Here is a 24,369-nt window from a genome sequence, read left to right on the forward strand (position 1 = left end):
ACACAGACTACAGAACATTAACAGTGCAGGAGATGTTTATTTCTTACATATGTACACACATCAGTGTTTGAAAACAATAAGCAAACTTGTCACACTGAAGTGCATTGTGTTGAGTCAAGCTTAGGTGAATCAGTAAGGATGTATTGGTCAGTGATGGTCATGTATTGAATGAGTTCAGATGCGATTGTGTTTCATATGCAGAAGACGCAGAAGAAATTCTCCCGGTGAAGCTCCTTGCTCCAGCACATCGCCATTTGTACCGTCTTCAGAGCAGTTTGGGTCGAGCGTGCAGCCCTCTGAAGAGGACAAATATTGAACATCACTAAGACTGGAACCTAAACATTTTCGTCTATCGCTTATTCCTTATAGGATCATGGAAAAAAATCCCAATTCAGTTTAAGTACTATAGGCATATACAACAGTTTATCAAGGTCTGTGACACGTGATGGGCCAGCTACAGTATATGTTAATGTACAACTAAATGTATCTTAAAGCAGATCTTTTATACGTTTCTTGTAGATCAGAGGTTTTCAAACTGGGTCAAAAAGGTACAAAGATGCCCCAAAAAATATTTCAAGAGAAAAGAGTTTGTATAGTTATGTGCTGTACTTATAAGCACTATTTATCTCACTTTTAATGTTTCTTTAAATAAAAGATAGATAGATATATTTTAGGAAAGGGGTCCCTTGCTCTATATATTTATTATATGTGGGGGTCCCAGCCATCATAAAGTTTGAAAAAACCCTTTTGTAGATAACAGACAATTATACACATATTCTCCTACACTGCAAAAAAAAAATGATTTTCAAGAAAAAAATATCTTAGTATTTTTGTCTTGTTTTCAGTAAAAATATCTAAAAATTCCTAAATTAAAATGCTTTTTCTTCATGAGCGGAACGACCCAAGAAAATAAGTCTAGTTTTTAGACCAAAAATAACAAATTTAAGTGATTTTGTGCATAAAACAAGCAAAACATCTGCCAATGGGGTAAGAAAAAAAATCTTAAACATTTTTCTTAAACACTAAATTTAAGAAAAATTTGCTTGTTTTATATTTTTGTTTTAAAAACTAGACTTATTTTCTTGGGTCGTTTTGCTTATCAAGAAAAAGCATCTTAATTTAATTTGATTTTTTTTCTTGAAAATCATTTTTTGCAATGTAATATCACACAGCAGTTCTTTCTCTATGGTTGTATAAAGTCATCAGACCGACCTGCATCACAGCAGACTCCCCGAGCGGCACAGCGACCTTCATCAGGTCCGCAGAGTTTCCCGGCAGACTCGCATGGAGACGGTAGATATTCCTCATCCTGACAGCGCACCGTCTGTGGAGATGCCATGAGACAACCAAACTCCTCTCCGCAGCAGATACTGGGGCCAAAACAGCGGCCCTTATCACCGGGGCCACACGCCATACACCGCAAATATATCAGACATTAGTGAATATCACTGTAATGACTTTCTTGCTTAGTATTTCTGTCTTCTTTCTATCTAAAATATCTTCTTAATCTAGATGCATTTTCTTGATGAGCAAAATGACCTAAGAAAATAAGTCAAGTTTTAAGTAAAAATATAACATTACTGTAAGTGAATTTGTGCTTAAAACAAGCACATAAATCTCCATTAGCAGATTATTTTGCTTGATATAAAGTGCACCTATTTAATTGCTAAAAAACAACATTATTTTGTGTATTTGGTATAATACAATGTGTTTGCGTGGTTTATGTTTAAAAAACACATCATTTTTAACATACCGTAAATTTTTGTAGGCTTTCTCAAACACACTGATTTTATACAAAACTCATCGATCTGAAAAGCGCCCTGATTGGCCAGCTAATCTGTACGTTGTGATTGGTCTGAATACCTTTGAAGTCAGACGGAAATGTGATGCTCCTTACCATGTTTGAAAGATTCGCTTTTAATTAAATGCTGATAGGAGTTTACTTACACTGCAAAAAATTACTTTCTTATTTAGTATTTTTGTCAGTAAAAATATCTAAAAATTCTTAAATTAAGATATATTTTCTTGATAAGCAAAATGACCTCAGAAAATAAGTAGTTTTTAGACAAAAAATATAAAATTTAAGCAAATTTGTGCTTAAAATAAGCAAAAAAATCTGCCAATCATTTATATATACTTTTTACTTTTTCTTTATATATACATTTTTAAACTACACTGCAAAAAATGATTTTCAAGAAAAACAATTCTTAGTATTTTTGTCTTGTTTTCAGAAAAAAACACCTAACAATTCTTAAATTAAGATGCCAAAAAAGATGCAAAAAATTCTGCCAATGGGGTAAGCAAATTTTTCTTAAAATTTTCTTGAATTTAGTGTTTAAGAAAAATTGTCAAGATTTTTTGCTTACCCCACTGGCAGATGTCTTTGCTTGTTTTATGCACAAAATCACTTAAATTTTATCTTTTTGGCCTAAAAACTAGACCTATTTACCTAGGTCATTTTGCTCATCAAGAAAAAGCATCTTAACCTAAGAATCTCTAGATATTTTTACTGAAAACAAGATAAAAATACTGAGCAAGAAATAAATTTTTTGCAGTGTAGAGCCTAAAAGTGCCTTATTTTCTAAATTGGTGATCCAATATACAAAAATATTTATACAGTATGATAAAAACACCAATTTATTTAAATAAATATGATCTATTTGGTAAACATTTATATTTACTAGGAATATCAGCCTATTATCGGTATTGGCAGACAAAAGCAATTTTTCCCAACTATCGGATATCGGCTAATTATTTAAAATCAAATGAACAGATGATTATTTTGAATTTGCATGGTCACAATGAGAACAGAACTGCATTTGTGCGCTCTGCACTTCTAGGATTTTATGACATAATAACTACAAAAATGTAAACTATCTGTAAATATCGGTATCAATAGATATAATCAGTAACCGAATATCGGTACCGGCACAACAATTTTGCATTTTGGACAACAGTTAAATGAAACAAAAAATTAAAACCTTTGTTTTGGTCAACACAAATAAATAAAAAACTTTTTGATAAAAGTATATCTTTGACTAACCTGTCTGGAGACAGAGTCCAGCGCTGAGCGTTTTCCTCCTCTCGGGCAGTTCTGTATATAACATGATGATGAGAGAGACAGAAGTGTAGAGAGACAGATCAGGAGGAGAACAGATTCATTCATCACGACTGTGAGACGATTGAACCTTCACTGAATCACATACAGACACACACGACTCTTTTATATCAACAAACCTGTGAGAGCTCACACGCCTCTCAATTTAACCTCATTACAGTCATTCCCTTGAGAACAATTTAGGATCAAGAGAATAATTAAGAGAGCAAGTGTTTGAATCTCATTCTTTGATTGTCTTCCCATAAAAAAGACAAATCACAGATGAGATCTCTTTAGTATTGTAATTAGACATCAGTGAGATTTAATTGAGAGCAAATGGAAACTACTGCTCCAGCGTCTGAGATATTTCTTCTGAGAAAAAGAGCCAGAAATCTCACAAATGTCTCCGTAACTGAGCTCAGATTTGTCAAGTCTACAGTCAATATTATTAAGGATTTCAATATGAAATCAAACATTTCTCATTGAATTTACACAAATGCAGATCATTTTACTAGACTCATATTTTATCTTTGTCTCATTTATTTCTATTTTAGGAGAAACATCTGAGACCAAGCCGATACTTAAAGGTGCACTGTGTACATTTTTACTACATCTAGTGGTGAGATTGTGAATTGCAACCAATGCCTCAGTCCACAGCTCACCCCTCCCTTTCGAAACGCATGTAGAAGCTACGGTAGCCACCATTGAGACGACACGGTGACAAAATGCTCTCTCTACTGTATAGAGCAGTTCATTTAGGGATACTGTAGAAAAATGATGGCGACTTCCATGTAAAGGGATGCGTGGTGTATGTACAGTTCATTAAAGGCGAGGTGCATGATCTGAAAGCCAATGTTGACATTTGATATCACCTAAAAAAACACGCCCTACCACAATAGAATCTGGACTTTCTCACGAAACCATTGAAACACCACGGCAGTAATGATTTTAGCTTTAAAATGTGTAATATAGTAACATTAAAAAGCATCAGAATTAACACAATACTGTGTTCTACCTTGCACAATGTGTGATTTCAACATTAGAATTTATAATTGTAAATTTTATCTCATTTTCTGCTGAAATTCTCATTACCGCAATGTGTCCGGCTGTGTTTGAACATGCGTTATGTTGTAATTTAATCAAATTAACACAAAAATATTAAGAAAAAAAATAAATGGATGTTTTGCTAGACTACTTTAGATGTCAGAAAAAATATTTACTGAATATTCATGTAAAATAATAATGAAGAAAAATTAGGAAAATGATGTGTCCATGCCTGATGTTCTCATCCTCCGCAACACTTTTTGAGAACAGTTTAAGCACACATACAGAATTTTAATAAAGTTTGATTTTGAGTGACCAAGCACATGGACCAGTTACTTCAAGATGGCTACCAGGTAAGATCATTTTTTTACAGTTAATTTGAAATATTGTCTTGTCAGAATGCTTACACAACATTTTGATTATCATTACCGCAACAGATGCTTATTAAATGTTAATTTAATTAATAGAAGCATAATACTTTGATTTTAAATGCATGTGCAGAATCTCCAAATTATGTTCTTTCAGGTTTGTCATGTCATTTTGAAAATATGTCAGTGTTGATGTTTTCTGACTGTTGCGGTAATGAGATTTTTTAGGACAAATTTTTAAAATTATGTTACAAAAAGTGTTAAATGATAAGTAAAAGTTTTTAAATTAATGTTCCCATTTACTCCAGACTTAGTTTTTCAATGTCTGGTGGGAAAAAAAGTAAATTTAGGCAATTTTTACATTTTCATGCTTGACATTTTTAAAACCAAGTTTTCGTGAGAATCACCCATACACATACACAACCCAGCAACGATTTTGATTAGTAGACACGCCCCTTACTGCTGATTGGCTACAAATGTGGTAGTCGGCCTGACTGCCTTTTCCAAAGTGTTTTTCCAAAATCATGCACCCCGCCTTTAATACAGTTCATTCTGGAAGGTCTTTAACACCACTGATAATATAGATTCTTCTAAAAGTAACACAATGCACCTTTAAATAAAACACAACCGAGAACTCAAATTTCCTGAGCTATGAATAAGCAATAACATTTCCTTAACTTTGTTGCAGTCAGCTTTGATCTGTGATTTAAGAAACTCTTTAAATATTTTACCTCCTAGCATTTAAAGCACATCCCTAATCCAACCTTTAAAGATGACAGTCGACAGTCTCGCCATTTATAAACTTGTTTGGTAGGGCACTGCACTTTACATATTAATGTCTAGTTAATGGACACAAGTTTACTATTTGACGGATATATTGACAGATTATTCATTATGTCATCAGTGGCACTAAAGGAAACATTGCATGAATAATAAAGGACACATCAGCTGCCATTACCACACCAGACAAAATGAGATGGACTCTTTACTTTCAGTCTTGATGATAATCTGACAGTTTGCATAACTACTTGGTTGAACGGCTTTCTGTAGTATACATCTCTCTGGTTAACAACAGCATTATACTAATGTGTCATAAGAAGTCTTCTGGTCCTTCTCCTAAGGCTTTTCATTGCTAACCGACGGCCAGTTTGGCATATTGTTCACGTCTTTTTCTGTCTGTTATTTCATAAAAATATTTCTATATTATTATTTTGATACTTTGCAACAATGCACATTGTGGAAAGTGCTACTGAAAAAACTCAAATCAATTGAAACAATTCAATTGCTAATTTGCTTATCTTGAACTTACAGTGTAAAAAACATTATATGTGCCTTAGTAGATTTATCTAAATAAAATGAGTAAACCATATTAAAAATAATAGAATTTTTAACCAAAATTTCTGTTAAAATAACAGAAAAATGTGAGTAATTCTAACACATTTCTGAGTAAATTCACCGTAATTTTATCATGTATAATCCACTTGAATTTTGAAATTAATTTTGTGTTGAAACTACATAAAATGATTTTGGCAGACATAACTAACTAGGCAGTGGACTTGTAGTGCTGCATGCTTCGCATTGGACCACATTTGGAGAGTAAAAATTTAAATGAAACGTTATTTTATGTGTTTTACTTAATTTTGTTAAATAGATTTACTTAATTTTCATATGTGTGAAAATATTAGTGCAAAAACTTGCAAACTACAAATTAAGTAAATTCTACATATTGTTTGTTCATGTAAAGATGGAAGTGATGAGATGCATTGACCCACACTGTCATCCGATGCAATAGACATAAAAATGACAATTGACTTTGCAAAAAGATAAAATCAAAGTCTACAAACATCTCACAAACCATTTGAAAAACTATGCAAGATTAAAGTCATAGTTTTCAACTCACAAGAGTACAGCATGCTCGTATTAAAGGTTGTGTGGATTGTGTTCATCTTTAAACTGCATGATGTTTTTACTAAAGCTTTCTGTTCATGAGCTCCAATGTGTTATTTACTGATCACTCATCTAATGGATCATCTGAATATTCAGAAGTTGTTACTAAACAAGTCATAATAATGCACGGTAATGAGAAAGTGTGGTGGGGCACAGGGGTCTGCTGGTTAAAGAGCAAGAACATTTGGACTCATTTTAGTATTGCATATTTTTAGATGACTGCGTGCAATGAATCAATTGTCAAAGACGATTTTACAGCAAAGCTTAAAAATATTTAATATTCATAGATCAGAAGTCTACATGAATATTAAAAACACATAAATGTAATTATAAAGAAATGAGCAACTAAACAGCACAATTACAGAGATTCAAAATTTAAATTCAGATGTGTTGCTGAAGAAACAAAATGTACTTACAGTATGACGACATCAGTGTTTCAACAACAAACTGAAAGAAATGACATAAAAGCAAGGTACGGATTACAATAAGGAGCTGTTATAAGAACGTCTTTACAGGTTTGTTATCATCAGTCAAAGACTAGAACATCATTTCTTCTTTAAGGTAAATCTGAGATATACTCACTTTGAGCACCCATGTAGACGCACACACAGATATATACAGTACTGTAGTGTTTTTAAGGACACCCCTTTCCTAATATCATACAAATTCAAATCGGTATATCAATGTTGTAGAATTGTCCTACATCACAAACATTTGATTCAGTCTATATTATGGAAATGTTATATCGCAGGGATCCAGGCTCAACTGAAACATGACTTGTTGAGACCCACGGGTTTACAGGTATTGCTATACATACAGTATTTTTTATTATGTAGGCATATGAACAGGAGAAACGGAAGGGAAAAGACAGAACAGTAGAAACAGACGACACAGGATGGGACAGGACATGAGAAACAGACGGGACAGGACGGGACAAACAGGCGGGAACAGACGTGACGGGACTGGCCGGGACAGGTTAAATGGCCAAGACAGGCCAGAAGAGGAGAGGAAAAACAAACAGATGGACAGGATGTGACGGAACAGGACAAGAGAAACATATGGGACAGGACGGGACAGGACAGGATAGACGGACAGGACAGGACAGAAGAAACAGACAGAACAGGACGGGACGGGACAAACAAGTGGGAATGGACGGGATGGGACTGTCCGGGACAGGACGGGAACGGTTAAAAGGCCGGGACATGCCGGAAGAGGAGAGAAAAGGAAAAACAGACGGACAGGATGGGACAGAACAGGAGAAACAGACGACACAGGATGGGACAGGAAAAACAGACGGGATGGGAAAAACAGGCGGGAACGGATAGAACCAGACTGGCCGGGACAGGTTAAATGGCCGGGACATGCCGGAAGAGGAGAGGAAAGGAAAAACAGACAGACGGACAGGATAGGACAGGACAAGAGAAACAGACGGGACAGGATGGGACAGGATAAACGGACAGCACAGGAGAAACAGACAGGACAGGACAGAACCGGAAAAACAGATGACACAGGAGAAACAGACGGAACGGGACGGGATGGGACAAACAAGTGGGAATGGACGGGATGGGACTGGCCGGGACAGGACAGGAACGGATGGCCGGGACAGGCCGGGACAGGTTAAACGGCCAAGACAGGCCGGAAGAGGAGAGGAAAGGAAAAACAGACAGACGGACATGATCGGACGGGACAGGACAAGAGAAACAGACGGGACAGGATGGGACAGGATAAACGGACAGGACAGGAGAAACAGACAGGACAGGACAGAGCAGGAAAAACAGATGACACAGGAGAAACAGACGGAACAGGACGGGATGGGACAAACAAGTTGAAATGGACGGGATGGGACTGGCTGGGACAGGACGGGAACGGATGGCCGGGACAGGCCGGGACAGGTTAAAAGGCCAGGACATGCCTGAAGAGGAGAGAAAAGGAAAAACAGACAGACGGACAGGATGGGACAGGACAGTACAAGAGCAACAGGCGTGGCAGGACGGGGCGGGGCAGGACGGGACGGGACAGGACAGGACAGGACAGGACAAGACAGGTTGCGACAGGATGAACGACTGGAAGAGGAGAAACAGACAGACGGACAGGATGAGAGGACAGTAAACGAGAAACAGATGGGACGGGCTGGGACAGGCCAGGACAGGATAAACAGACGGGATGGGACAAGATGGAACAGGATGAATGGATGGGCCGGGACAGACAGACAGACACACACATTTTCGGTAGTAGTTTTTCTGAAAAATACTGCATATAAAATAAAACACATAAACATTTTAAACAAATGACAAACTACTTTAATAAATGGTAGCAGTAATGTATCTGTGTTTAGATTTTTTTTACCAGTAAATCCTTGAAGAGCACAACTCACCCACAGCATCAACCACACGTCCACTAACGGCATAGCAAGCAATGACCGACAGATGGCGCTGTTTCATTACAAACAAAAAATGAATCCTAAACACAGAAACTCGTAAACGAACCACTTTAGTATGAATGTCTTCAAGTAGTCTTCTTCACCCATTCAACTAGACAAACTCAAAGTTAATTTTGTGTCTTTATTCATATGATGCACTTTATATCGCTAATAAAGGCATGCAAAGCAATTATGTGTGTTTGAAATCGTTTTATTTACTGTACAATAGACAAAAATACAAACATATTTACATCAACACTGACATACAGTATGCATGTGCTTGATCCAGAGCTCCTGAACCTTCTGCTGCATGCACATCTTCACAGTAACATATGAGTTAGACATTTGTGACACAATAAAACAACAGAAATGCAGGACAAACTAAAATAATATACAAACATCTCTGATATAGTTACACGATTGCACACCTGAATCCCTCATTAAGAAGTATTTGCATCTATGAAATGTATTAAAAACAACTTTGTGTTAAATGGAAGGCAATATTAAAACTCATATGAAAGCTATATCCTTGAATTAAGGCATTTATAAGGAAGAATTTTGCGTCATTTGTATGTCCACGTTAATCTGTAATCCAACTGTCCTATTCTGAGAGTTTTCATGAGTTGATCTACAGATGCAAACAAACATATCAGTGATTTTTTTTTATTGCTGACAACCTCAGCTGACTGAAACAACAGAAACCACCTGAGAAATATTCATGGATTTAATGGTTATAATGGGAATTGTATTGGTTTTAATGGAATGTAAATTCAATCCTACTGGAATAAGACCCAAAACACACTGCATAAAGAAATGTTGTACTGGTTTTAATGGTAAACACTTGATGGTTCATAAAACAAGCTGAAGTGTGCTGTGTCTCTGGGGTTTAAAGTGCACTAGATTCTGCGTAAAAGTTCATTTCTTTCTGTACTCTCAGAGCACCATGGTAGGGATGTGATGGAGCAATGCAGGATGAGAAATGGACGGCATCGGTGTCGTCGGAGGCGAAGGCTGTACGGCTTCAGATTTTGAGCCGGTCGGTCGGTGTCTGGCACTCTTCTGGTGAGCCCGTAGGCCTGCCAGCTGCGAGTACGCGCTCTGACAGACGTGACACTTGTAGGGCCGCTCGCCGGTGTGAAGTCGTACGTGGTTGCGGAGGGTGGACGACTGACTGAAACGACGATTGCAGAAACGGCAGACGAAAGGTTTGTCCAGGGTGTGGATGCGCATGTGAGAGCGCAGGTTACTGCGGGAGTTGAAGCCACGGTGACAGATGACGCAGCGCATGCGACTCGCAGCTGATGACGATGATGAGGAGGAGGAGGTGATGGTGGTCAGGGAGGAAGGTGCAGCATCACACATGTGTGAGTCGTCTGTGCAGGAGAATAAAGCACACATTTAACACAACAGACCAATGTTGTACTCAGTTTGTAAGGAGCTGTTTAACCTTGTAAAAATATAATTTTATTTTTCTTTATAAACGATTTAATTTGACGCACGCGCGTTGTTGCGGTTATGTGTCTGGACGGAACTCAACTTCCGGTCTCTGCTTTTTTAATAGTCTTGACTGCTAAACTGAACGCTGGAACAAAAAACTTTTTTGGTTTCCTAAAGATGAAAATAATGGATCACACTGAAAAAAATTATTCATTCAATTTACTCAACTTAATTTTTTTAAGGTAAGTTGTTGCAATCAATTTATTTAAGCTACATTTAAACTGAAGTTTTTAATTGTATTTTAATTTACAAATTTTTTGTTTAAATGTAGCTTAAATAAATTGCTTGCAACCACTTACCTTAAAAAAATTTAGTAAATTGAATGAATCATTTTTTCAGTGCACCGCTATTCTTTGCAAATGATTACCGGAAGTTCAACGAAAGCTGCTGAAACTGTTTATATCAGACTTTTATTTACTGCAAACCTCTTAGCAAATGTGGGAGATTTGAGAAGTCGTTTAAAAAATGTGGACATTTTTATTGAACAATAAATTAATATTTAAAAATAAAATAAATAAATTTTGTCTGCTAAAATGAAAACATCACATACAGAAGTGTATAAAAAACAGTTTTTAGCTCATATTGTTCGAGGTTTTTGGGAGTCATTTTGGAGAGTTTTTGTTTCATTTTCAATTTGAAAGATATTGTTTTTAAAAAAGTGAGAATTTGGGTTTATTTTAGGTTAAAGTTTGAATAAAAAATACAATTAACAGAGTTGCAAGTTTATCCCGAATTAAGCTGACACAAAGCCTGTTAGTTTTAGACAACATTGTATTATTGTAATATTATCATTTGTATTCTTAAATATAAATATTTGTTATTAATAGACATTTACCATGCATGCATTAAATGCTTTTATTTTTAAATAGTGTGTGAACTCAAGCGGCAGTCTCAAACATTCACCGCTAGGGGGCGCACGTGGATCTCTCAGATTAAAATCTTGCATTCTTTCCTTAAACTCTTAACCTCTGGCTAATTTAGCAATAAAGCTCAACTCAACAAAGCATAATGAGATTATCTCTGACACTGCCCTGATTGTTATCAGCTTAACATTCAGACACATACCGTTTCTCTTTCTCTGGTGTTCCTCCTCTGTGCCCGGCACGCCAGGAATACCAAGGAAAGTGTTGTGGGAATTTCCATACCACACTAACAATTCCTGGTCTGGTGGAATAGTCTGTAGATGGAAAAATGGGCACAAAAGTTTATTAAAATTACCTTTTTTTTGTAAATATATATGTATATATACAATATATGCAGTGCAAAATTAATTTTCCTAATTAAAAACTGAGAACAATTTTTACAATTTATATTATCCATTTGAGGGTAAAGATAGATTATTAGATAACATTTAAGAAGGTGTTAGTTTTTTGTACACTTATGTCCTCCATTTGCCTAAATTTAGCCAAAATATCTGATCTGCCCTTGTCTTTACAGAAAACCTTACATGATCACCCAACATGTTAGACTTTAACATTTGTGAATTGTGAAAGATTTGGTTCAAAATCTGCTATATTTCTTTCTTAATCCTAAAAGAAAATGTACAGAACATTTTTTTTTATTTTTTCAGATTTATTTCCAGTTTTATTCCAGATGATCTCAGCTTTCTTCTTGTTAGTACAATTATAATTTTGGCTCATGAACTCCTTGTGCATTCTCAATACAATGATAATATACAATTAAAAAAGGTTTTGTACCTCCAAAGCTTTGTAGAAGATACTGGTGCCAATCTGAACCACTTCCAGGTTCTGCTCCTGTTCATTTCTAGCACATTTAATGTAGGTCATCCAGCTACGCTGTTCCTCCTGACTGGCATCAATAAAACACCGGACGGTCCCGTTCTCATTGAACACCTAAACACACATGCATGGGTCATGTCATTAAGTTTATACGTTTTTTTAAAAGAGATCTAGACACAGAAGTGTTATTTCTATATTTAAAATAAAATGCATATTAGTGTGCTGAGATAATAGATGCAGATCTGTCACACACACCTCCCACATGAGGTTATTGTTCTTCTGCAGGTCCACATGCTCAGGAGGGATGACCCTCCCGGTGAACGGGCCCATCTCGGTTCCTGCTTTGATCCACGTCTTGGAGAAAATCCCCAGACCTTCTCCAGGGACTGAACTCTGAGCGATGATGACCTCAGTGGGCAACACCAGACTCGACAGCTTCTGGACCTCTGCAGGACATCAGCATCATGAATATCAATCATTTTCAGGTTTTTGACATGCTTTGTTTAAAACAGGAATATAATGGGAATAACAATGACACTTTAGTTGAAATCAGCCTGTGGCAATACATTTGATGTCTCCTATTTAGTCAGAAATTTGGTGGACACAAAACTGATTTAAGGTGCATTTAATGTATACATTTATTATAAATGTACTGTATGTGCTTATTGGAAATCAAACCCAATAAGCCCATAATGGGTTGCTATCTGAGCTACAAGAACATTAAATAATTGAAAGCAGTATATTAATGCCTTTTCATTGAATCACTTTTAAAATGGAAAAGATTTCTAAAAATATGAGTCGTAAAAAACATGGTTGTTAATCAAATTAATTATCCAAATCTATTGACATATACATAAATATTGCTCATGCATAAATAACTTAATAAATAAAGCCATTTATGACAATCTCTTTCTTTTGCAATAGTAAAATACTTAAGTTTAACATTTAAAAGTTACGAATCAGCATTATAAAATTGTAGAAAACGAAATAATTGTATTTGTTTTACTTTACTAAATTAAAAGTAGGCTAACTTTACCTTACCAAAAACCGTACTGAAATACTTTTTAATCGAAAAAAATCAAATGCGCTCGCAATGGCAATGAATTGTATGAATATTATTATTATTTTGGTCACGAAATATGACCTTCTCCTAACAGGATTAAAAAGCGTAAAATGTTGGGGAGGGAAACTGCAAAAAAGCGCATTCAGCTTCCATTGACAGGCACTCGCATTTAATGTCCAAATCAAAGAAATTTGAATCGCTTAAAAACAAAAGGCAGAAGAAAAGCCTGAGGAGCAGAGGTGAAATCCTTCATTCATTCTGCTGTATGGTGATATTCATGATTCTCCATCGACTCATTCCAAATTCATTATCCCTTCTGCAACTTTGTAGCAATAAATGAGCGCTGAATGAAGCCGTGGCTTGTTTAAAAGCACCAGGAATTTCGCAAACAAAAATGGAAAGGCGATTATAGATGGTTGACATGACGTGAATGGAGACAGAATGAAGCGTTCACGGCGTGTTAATGGAGAGAAACAGAGATGCCAAGAGTGGAAAGAGACTGTCCGGAGATTCCTGAATGCGCAATAGAGCTCCGGGAACTGGAAGCTTTTCTTTGCCTTTCTCAGGTCAAGCACAAAGTTAACCAAATGCATTTAAAACCCTCCTGCATTCAGCCCACAGCAGTTACACGCCTAACAAACCCTGTAAATGCGCCTTTCAGCGTCTTAAACGGGTTAAATGGGCCAAAAGAAAAGAGACAAAGTGGGAAACGACGGAGAGCAGGTCGCCAAAAGAGCCCGCGGAGAACTTGGGAAGAAAAATTCCCAACGCTGCATGGGAAGAGAGTCCTTTCCCACTGACAGCAGAGATTACCAAAGATGAGACTTGCCTTCATTTCATCTTTGCTTTTATTTTCCCTCCGTTTTGCATGTAAAATGACGCGTAAATGGAGGGTCACGCTTTATTTTAGCTATTCATTGCAACTTTAGTATCGCGCAGTTCCCAGGACAGAAATAATTGTGAAGCGCAATCGGGATGAGACTCTACATTTTAGTCTTTTGTAAAAATTAACATAAGAAAAATAAAACATAACCCCAAACTTAAAAAAATCTGTAAGACACATACAAATAAAAAATGATGATTTGTGCCCTTTTTTTTATTTAATGGTTTTGCTTAACCATCTATTTAAATGTCTACAGCAACTACAATTAACTGTGAAGCTCAACTATAATATCGCGATAAACACTGCAAACACAATATATTTTACCCATCTATATTTTCAATCATTTTTAATATTTATAATTCATTTATCTGTACAGCGCATTTCATTACGCATTAATTTAAATAATCATCCAGCATTCTAATAAAATCTTTAATTCCTGCGTTGATTTTTAAAATATTTAGCTTCATTTGAAAGACATTATCCACACACATTTTGTTTAAATAAATACTCTAAAAATGGTCTGTAAAGTTGTCTCACCTCCAGTAAAGGACTGGGCCAGGACCTCAGCTGTGAACGCAGTTTTTGGACTCAGATGTTGTTTCTCTTCACAGAGATGTTCACCAAGCACATTTCTCCACCTGCCGTACAGAAAACTGTGCAGTATGTCAGAGGTGATGATTTCACACAGCTGAGATCTGAACCTGGACTTCAGCACCAGAGCCTCAGCGGGCAGAACCGAACCCATAACTGCTTACAGCTCTCCTGAAACACTGCCAAACCTAAAAGATGCTGAGTTGGGAAATGCTGAGGTCTCTCTGGATCAGGTCCACTTATATCAGCCTGTGGCTCTCTCAGCTCCTCTCTCTCTCTCTCTCTCTCTAATTAGTTATTGATGACCCCCCTCCTCTGCTATACACTTGTTTCCTTTGAGAAAAAACCCTCCTGGTGGAGCCACCCCTCTTAAAGACACACAGTGAGAGACTTTAATGTGTGTGTGCGTGCAGGAGAGAGAGAGAAAAAGAGAGAGAGACATAAGTGGTTGGACACCTGTATAGGGTCTATTAACAAATTACAGGCTGCAATTATTTTCACACATTTAACCAGCTGCCAATATAGACAGAAAATATCTCGTGACATCTCATTATTCTGCATTTCACACATCTTTATTAAAGGCTTTTTTTGTTAATTATAACAATAAGAGTGATTTAATTGTAGGTTTACAATTGGCAACAACAATTACAATAAAAACATATTTGATAAAAAAACTCCTACCGTTTACAAATTCCCCAAAAAATGTATTGTCGTTATTATAATTATATTAGGAGTATATTATGAGGACATATTATAGCAATAATAGCCAAAAAATTGATCAATTTTGCCTTAACTATAATTTTTTTGTGATCATAATTAAACCCCTCATTTAAACTATTATCTTAAGAAGCTTTTGTAACAGAAAATTCAAATCTGAAATAAAACAATTATTTAATTAAATGTTGGGTAATAAATTTGCATATAAACTAATTTTAACATATGCTCTATGACATGCATATATGCTTACATACACATGTGCATGTAGTCTATAAGAAAAGTTTTTAGTTATTAATAAGGTGCCATCGCTGATTCTTCATTATATATTCATTTTCTAGGAATAACCAAATAAGCAACATTATCACTGTTGGGTCAATAAATGTTAGACACTTTCAGATTGTAATGTTTCTGTTCCTAGATCAGCGTGATTGAGATTAAATCTACAAGAGGGGAAGAGTCTGAACCCAAGAGACCAATAGAGAGTAAAACAATTAAATATCATTAACACCGCTTCATTATATAAACACTTACTGCTGTATATGGCACATAATAAAAATTGCATAAAAAACTTTATATTGTCAATGAAAAATCAAGATGAATATAAATACCTACAATACATACATATGTGTGTTTTCTTCACTTGGACCACCGGTTTTACTCTTTCTGCTCCAGCACAGTAAAACATTTAAAGCAGCTAGAAAATGCTTTGTTTTATTGTTTATGAAAAAAGCAACAGAGGGACATAAAATGAATGCAGGAGAGCTGTAAGCTGCGGTCAGGAGATTTGGTGTGGACCCTTTACACACAAAGATATATTCACATACAAGACGATACAACTACAACCATATAACCTCCGTATGTTTATAGTTGTTAACACTATAGAATAACTTTGGTTATGTTCATTTTGTCAGTAAAATCCTAAAATAAAAACTTCACTGTTAACAATGTCTGTAGAAATTACAGTATTCATGGCAGCTGTTTGCCAGTAACTTACTGTAGATTTAAATGTATGTTATTTACTGGATATAGTTTGTTCAACGTTAAATAAACAATTAACATGAACAAGTCTTTATCTTTGCAGAATAAAACTAAAATAACAGCCTCATGCAAAGCATTTTGCGAGCCGAAATTTGAAGGAAAAAAATAACAGAAAGCGGTTGATGAGGATTTCTGGTTTCCAGAATGCTTTGCATGAGACTCTTATTTGAGTTTTATTCTGCAAAGACAAAAATGTGTTATGTTTAATTTATATTCCTTTAAACAAACTATTGCCAGTAAATAACATACATCCAAATCCACAGCAAGTCACTGGCAAACAGCTGCATAACTACAGCAACATTTTTCACAGTGTTGGATAAATATTCACAGTCTTCTGAATCCTAAACTGTAAAAATACTTTGCTGCCTTACATTTTTTTGTTAAATCAACTCAAATTTACAAGTCATGTCAACAGAGATGAGTTGTCACAACTCATAAAATCTAAGTTTAAGTAAATTTTTAAGTATCCATATTTTATCAGTTCATACATTCCAAAGCATATTATTATAATTTTTACTCCACTACATTTGATAATTTCAAGTTTTTGGTTTATATTTAATATTTAAGTACATTAAACATCTAGTTTTTTTTTACTTTAACTTAAGTAAAACGTACTTTTGTACTTTTACTCAAGAAAAGTAAAAGTACACAATTTTTATGTAATTAGGTATTAAATCAATTTTAATATGCAATATAATACAAACTATGATTCTATGCTTTAGAATGTAGTGAACATTTTTAGTAAAGTAAATTTTTTCCCAAGACAAACACTCTGATAAAGCACAGACACCTGGAAAATTTACTTAAAATACTCAAGTAGTGTCCGTCTCTGAAGATAAATAATAGTAAGTTGAACTGACTTGTAAATCCAAGTTGATTCAACAAAAAATTTTAAGGCAGCAAATAATAATTTTTTACATGTAGCAGCATTAACTATTTTCTGTTCTTGTATGTCTGCATGTAAAAACATTTTTTGTGTTTACTAAAAACCCCTGCCATTCAGATTTCAACAAGCGGTTATCCGACATCACAACTATTAAAAGCTTTTTTATAGCCTATATTTAATTACCTCTCACAATCAGTTCCCAAAAACCAAAAGACACAGAAGCAACTCAGACTACTTATCTGACAAAAGACAAACTGGATCTTGTCTCTGTGGACGCCCTGAGGGTTGATCTGAGGAAATCTCATCTGTGTTTAAAAATCCATTTAGACCATTTACTGCCCACAAAACCACCGCCGACTGTTCATACACACACACACAAATCATTACAGCATCTCTGACAGTAACAGGGGTCAAACATTATCTGCGATTCAAAAAAGCATATACAATCACGTATGAGAGCTTTTTAGCCAGAATGAACTCTGACATCATTACTAAAGAAAACAAGGCTTTGTGTTCAGAAACGACGGCCGTATTGAATTTCCCTTATATTGTCCTGTACATACTACAGCAGACAGAAGCGGATTGAATACGGTATACCGTAAAAAAAAAATTCTGTAGAAATTACGGTTGCCAGTAATTTACTGTAGATTTAACATTTATGTTATTTACTGGCAACAGTTTGTTCAAAGTTAAATGAACATGAAACATTTTCAGTCTTTATCTTCTACAGTAAGTTACTGGCAACCAGCTGCAAAATTACAGCTATAGTGTTTCAAAGAAAAATTCAACTAGCAACATTTACTGTTTTCAGCAAGATGTCACAAAAATTGCATATCGCAATGTGAATTTTTTTATTGCAATAACTAAATTATTTGAATATTTCACAAATGTTTTATGTCAACGCTAATAGCAGAGATATTGGCGCGAGAGATGCTATTAAATGTTGTTATACACTGCAAAAATTGAAAGATGGATTTACTTAAAAAATTACCTCAATTGGCAACACATTAAAATATGATCAACTGAAATGCTCACATTTTTAATTTGAAAAAAAAAAAAAAAACGTAAAAAAAACCTTAAATTGATAAAACTTTAAAAATGCAAGCTGTGCCAATTTACTTTAAGTGAAAACTACGGGTGTAAAAAAATTTAAGCAGGATAAAGTTTTAGGTGCTATCTTTTTTTAATACACATTGCAGCTTTACCGTAACTCATATCTTTAATATCTTGCAGCCCTATTGCATACACAGAGAGCGGCATAAACCGTTTTAATTTAAATACAGGCCTATCTGCGCAGACAAAGCGCGGTTATATGCTAAAAGTTTAAATTTTGTCTATTTACTTATCTGCCAATGAACTACATTTTACCACATTTAACTTGCTGGTCATTTATTTCAGATGTTAAAGGTTATAAAGCAACATAACCTTTAAAAAAATTAATTCTAGTCACACCAGAAATTATACAGAAAAAAGTATAGTTACAAAAAACACCATTCAAGACGTGTGAATCTTTAAAACAGGAATGTTTAAAGATCCCAAACCCAAAAAGGACTAACTGAAAAAGACAATTCAAAGCAAAGGAAAACACAAAAATGTGTCGTCTTTCGAAAATTTTTAATACACGAGTTACCTGTACACATGAGGAAGAAAAGAAAACACTAAAATTAAACATTTCAAAATTATAATATCCCTTTTCATTAAGCAATGAAGTTAATACTAGATCAATTTGTAACTAATCAATCATACATATATTAGATCACACAGAGTAGAAAGAAAAAACAGAATTAAAAAGTTACTGGATTGGGACCGTACAGATGTCCACGGCGTGTACTGGTTGGGGCTTCAGAGAAACTGGGTGGGTGGGTGGTACCAAATAAGACAGAACTTTGATCATCCAATACTCAGAATATAAAAAACTACAATTAATCAATACACAGGTAGGCTTTCACGGGCTTAGCAGTCTTGAACGCTTTAAAGTTTAAGTTTAAAGAACATACATAAAACCTCTCATCCGACAGCAAGATGCAACATCAAATTTCAAATTATTACACATTCACAATCTTTGACAAATTTCAGTATGAAAACAGAACAGAAAACAGGGACCGTTTTCCTGCAAAATGAAGGACAAAAACTCTTTGATTTAATTATATATATATATATATAGATATTTTAAATAAAGTATTTAGTCAAGTATCTGAGCGAGCATACATACATAGTTTAACAAGACAGCAAAAAAACAACCTCACAAATACGCATGAGCACGTTCCCCCCCGCTTCCCCGCCAAATCACGGTAATAAAAAAATTATCCATTACATTTTCATACGTCTAAAAAAATATCTCTAAGAACTACAAGTTAGACATCTGTCAAAATATTAGAGAAATCTATCTTTGTTTCAAAACTGAAATAAGATATTGCACCTTTTCGTTAACCAGAGTACAATAAAATGACAATGAAAAGAGAATACAAAGAACATGAGGAATTACATCAGGAACTGTCATTTGCCAACAACATTACACATATTGGTTTTTGCGTAACAAAAGAATATATATTTTTCTGTAACAAAAACATCATCACAGTTTTTTATATCACTGAATTAAAATGCATTTATGTAAAAGAAAAATAGAAAGAAAAACACATTTTGTACACATTCTTAAAACATTTCATGACAAAAACAAAACCATAACGTATTCAAGACTGCTAAGCCCACAATCATTTTATTGCAACGAGACTAGAAAAATAATAGATCATATTGCGCGATTGATGAAATGTTACAATTCCGGGGTTCGTTTTGGCGATGACGCAGTTCAGTTAAAAAGGAAGAATAGAAAACAAACTCTGAAACGCTCCAAAAAGGAACCCAGAAATCGCCCATTCGGATAACAACGGTGTACACAAGTATTTAGTAACAATTTTACGTCCTGATTTAGAAATAGTTCTCTCTTTTTAAATCATATAAGTCATTCTACAGCTAGTGTTTCTTACTAAGAAAAAAGTAAAAGTCTTCAAGGCGTTGCAAATCTAGAAACCTCTGTTACAAAAGGTCTGTTTCCTCCTCGCAGTGATTCAAAAATCTTCAACTAAAGGGTCTGTAGTCGTCCCATTTAATGATCCTGCGGGACACAGGGAGCAAAACTTTTACCACGTGCACGACAGTTATTTCATCAAGCAGGAAAATACCAAAGGGTGTGTTATATTGTCGACATAAACATTTTCAGATGCATATTCAAGAAGGATCATCTGACCGCTAGTTGATCTAATTTCTGAAATCTAAACTAAGCTTAGATAATAGTTGATCTCTGTTACTATGTTGATATATATATGGACCTGGACCACAAAACTGGTCATAATGCTGCGTTTACACCAACCGCGGTAGAGAAGCGCGAGTGATTTTAATGTTAAGTCAATGTGAAGACGCGTTGACGCGCGTCTTGAGGTCCTGCGGCGCGGATGACACGTTTCCACCACATTTGCGCGTCTAGCTCGTGCGAAAGACACGAATTGAGCGTTGTGCATGGTACGCGCGAATGGTGCTTTTTGTGCATTTTGTGTTTGACGCGAATTGCCAGCTGGCGCCAGAGTCGAAAAAATTGAACTTTGGCGGAATTTCGCGCCGCGTTAACCAATCAGGAGCCTGCTTACTGCTGTGGAGGCAGCCCCGCCCGGAGTCACTCGTACAGCATGAAGGCTTGATATTGTCCGTGAGCAGTCACCCGAAGCTATACAACACAAGCTCTTTTTTCTATAAAGACACGAATAAAAAGGACCTCTGTTGGCAGAGTGTCAAGTGATAAGTTGTAATACACATTTCACTTTTGAGTCATGTGACGTTTATCAACCCGCGCCACTTATTTTCCCCCTATAGTAAGGTGACCAAATACAAACCAGTAACTTTCTCGATAAATGCACAATCAACATCAGTCATCTCACAAACAGACAACCGCATAGCACTTGCCCCTCCCACAAAAAGCAGATTTTGCCTCTGACGCGGGTCAAATGCTTGCTTTTTCCGCGCGTCTACTCCGCTCTACACGCGCGAATGCATTCAAAGTGCATTCAAACTAGGCGCGGTAGACGCGATTTTGACGTCTAAAACGCGGTTGGTGTAAACTCAGCACAAGGGTCAATTTTTTTAGATAATCTGAGATAATCTGAAAGATGAAAAATAAGCTTTTCTTTGACGAAGGGTTTGGTAGGACAGGACAATATTTGGCCGGGTACAACTATTTGAAAATCTCAGGGAATCTGAGGGGGCAAAAAAAATCTAAATATTGAATAAATCACCTTTAAATTTGTCCATAGGGGTGGGCGATAAACCGGTAGAGATTTTGGACTATCGTTTCTATCGAGGTTACGTGCCCACGTCAAGCTATTGTGCACGTGGTCGCGAAAACGTAACGTTTGTACACGTATTTAAGCACTGCAGTTTTAAAACAAGTTATTTTAAGTCATTGAAACACAGACAACAGATCTGTATGCATGCGTTTTTTCTGTGTGTCAGGAGCGGACAAGTCGCGCAGCCGCTGCTTTTTCTGTCTGTGAGGAGCGCGCAAGCCGCGCGACCGCTGCTCATTAAGCTCGTGAGCATTTTTATCTTCAGAGAGCTTGAGTTTTGTTTGTTTTTTATCTTCTTTCTATGCTTGTATATGTTTTTTGTGAGAAATATGAACATTTCTATGGTATTAAAGATTTAAACCTTATTAAAACATAAAAAAACTCTACCGTGATACATATCTTTATCATGATATAAAATGAATCCTATCGTGATAGAAGATTTTGGTCATATCGCCCACCCCTATTTGTCCAAATGAAGTCCAACACATTACTAATGATAAATACATGTTTGATACATTTGATACATGAAAAATTTACAAAATATCTCCATGCAACATGACCTTTACTTAATATCTTAATGATTTTTGGCATAAAAAATTATAATTTTGAGCAATAAAAATGTACTGTTAGCTATTGCTACAATATTTTAGCTTGTATAGTTGTTCTGAACACTGTATTGACCAATATTAACTCTTTCACCGCCATTGACGAGATATCTCATCAATTAAGAGAAAACGCTTCCCCGCCAATGACGAGATTTTCCGTCTTTCCGCAATACCGCTATTATCCACCAGGTGGCGCACTTCCGCAACTTATACAACCCGGAAGTAGCACCTCACGTGAAAGAGAAAGAACTCCGTGTATGTTTTAAAGATCGCTCTGCATCTGATCTCTATCAAAAGTCCTTCGCAAAAATGGAATTATCTCAGCTTTTTGCTCAAAATTTGGTGTTTTTGAAGAAACCTACCCATGTTTGAGAGGTGATTACAAGAGAACTAATGAAGGTAGGATGAAACGAGGGTCTGTTCTTTCATCTGATATATTGTTTGTTTATATATTTAAAGAAGAACATTTTCTGGAAGGCATTAAACTTTTGTGAAAATCATAAAAAATTCTGGCGCTGGCTGGCAACTTTTTTTAAAAACGCTGGCGGGGAAAGAGTTAAGACAAACTTGCTAAATAAAACGATAAACAATGCGCCATACGGAAATGCTTTAAGTTTTAAAATATGTTTAAAAACTTTTGTATGCCAATCTCTTTGCTAAAACAATAACTATACATTACCTTTAGAATTATTCAAATGACTCAGTTATTGTGAACTACTGCTGCATTTTGATATATTGTTCAACCCTACCAATCAGTATAGTCCCGTCTTCATATCCCAGACGAGCCCCCAAAAGCAATACTACATGTTTTAAAGCAATGATGATTCGCGTGTGTTTACCGGAAGGCCGGGAGCCTGTGTCTGTCCCTGGCTGTAATACGCCTCCTGTTGTCTGTAGTACTCCACCCAGGCGGCGCTGTAATCCGGAGGGGAACTCTGCTGAGATCCGGGTCCGGCCGCTTGAGCTGTCGACGGAGACATGAACAAGAGATGATGGAAATGAGAAATCGTGCGAGAATGACGCCTTGCAAAAGTCAATGAGAATGTTGCCGTTCTTACTTTGTTTCTTGTAATACTCTTCCCAGGCTTTGCTGTAGTCCGGTCCGCTGCTTTGGCCCTGGCTCTGTTGACCTGCACAGACGACAAGACAAAATTATCATAAACATCACACAATGGGATTAATGCAGGAATACAGACTATACCCAATGATAGACATTTGCCTGTAAGCAGTGGGGCCGAGCATTGTGTGCCCACCAAAAGCGACATGAATACTACTTGTATACTCGCGATATTACTTGTTTTTCGAAGCACTCTCACGAATGAAACAATTCTGTCCTCAATCTTCTGATACAAAAAGATGTGACAGTGAAAACTCACGTAAATTTCATGCTTGAGTTGAAATTTTTTTACTTGCAAGATTGAGACGTGTATCACACAGTCGCAACAATTGTGTCAGTCAATTTGCGTCTTCCCGCGCAAACTCGCGTCTATTCTTGTTTTTGCATTAATTTGCATTTGGTGTTTTTGACCTTTTGAAAAATGTTGTAGATTTAAAAATGAACTCTGGGTCCCGCTTGGTTTCTTGTTCACTTGCTGACATTTTCTTCAGTGACTTGTGAAGGTCTTTCTAAAGTGAGTCAAACAACTAAAATCTGTTTTTCAAGACACAGATTGGACAGACTTTGAAGAAAAACAACATCTAAGTCCATTTAAAAGAGCAGAGAGAGATATGATGGACCTTAGAAAATTAATTATGCATTTATTCAATATATCCAACAGGCCAAAACTTCCGACTATTTACCGTTTGGTTCACCAAAAAGCTGCAAACAACTTTTGAACAGCATGTATGAGCTGGAAGAACAGATTTCTGTCTAAATAAAAACTTAAAATATCCAAGAATGACCAACAAAACACCCCCACTTGCTTCCGGTCCAAAATGCATCCGAAATGTCAACCTATAAAGAGACTTCCACAAGAAATGTTTGGACCTTCAACCTGAATCTAGGGACTCTTACAGACTCCAACCACTGTGACAACTAATACTAAATCAAGTTTGCTTGAGTCACCGAAAACTCAATTCGAGTTCAAATAAAACCCTTTTCCACCCAGCCAAAATGTTAAGCATCATGGCTTGCCTACCTA

At 35.9% G+C, this 24,369-nt stretch overlaps 3 protein-coding genes across 4 annotated transcripts in view; all 3 read right to left on the reverse strand.

Moving 5' to 3' along the window:
* Positions 1–17: 17 nt before the first annotated feature.
* Positions 18–1,414, reverse strand: LOC129439588 (vasotocin-neurophysin VT 2). The gene is made up of 2 exons (XM_055198309.2): positions 1,213–1,414; positions 18–296 (listed from the first exon to the last, which is right to left on the reverse strand). The coding sequence occupies exons 1-2, from the start codon at positions 1,412–1,414 to the stop codon at positions 175–177; spliced, it is 324 nt and encodes a 107-aa protein (XP_055054284.2). The 3' UTR covers positions 18–174.
* An 8,267-nt stretch (positions 1,415–9,681) lies between these two features.
* Positions 9,682–14,902, reverse strand: LOC129439585 (PR domain zinc finger protein 12). Its single transcript, XM_055198306.2, has 5 exons — positions 14,595–14,902; positions 12,367–12,557; positions 12,070–12,225; positions 11,438–11,549; positions 9,682–10,248 (listed from the first exon to the last, which is right to left on the reverse strand). The coding sequence occupies exons 1-5, from the start codon at positions 14,800–14,802 to the stop codon at positions 9,809–9,811; spliced, it is 1,107 nt and encodes a 368-aa protein (XP_055054281.2). The 5' UTR covers positions 14,803–14,902; the 3' UTR covers positions 9,682–9,808.
* Positions 14,903–18,884: 3,982 nt separating this feature from the next.
* The window catches only part of fubp3 (far upstream element (FUSE) binding protein 3), a 37,738-nt gene continuing 32,253 nt past the window's right edge, over positions 18,885–24,369 (reverse strand). For both annotated transcript variants that reach the window (XM_055198304.2, XM_055198305.2), the window contains 3 exons: positions 23,287–23,358; positions 23,068–23,192; positions 18,885–20,401 (listed from right to left, as the gene is read on the reverse strand). In XM_055198304.2, coding sequence (XP_055054279.2) covers positions 20,393–20,401; positions 23,068–23,192; positions 23,287–23,358 — 206 coding nt within the window. In that variant the 3' untranslated portion in view covers positions 18,885–20,392. The remainder of the gene's footprint in view (positions 20,402–23,067; positions 23,193–23,286; positions 23,359–24,369) is intronic.

Source organism: Misgurnus anguillicaudatus, chromosome 22, assembly GCF_027580225.2.
Source record: "Misgurnus anguillicaudatus chromosome 22, ASM2758022v2, whole genome shotgun sequence".
In the NCBI taxonomy this organism is placed as follows: Eukaryota; Metazoa; Chordata; class Actinopteri; order Cypriniformes; family Cobitidae; genus Misgurnus; species Misgurnus anguillicaudatus.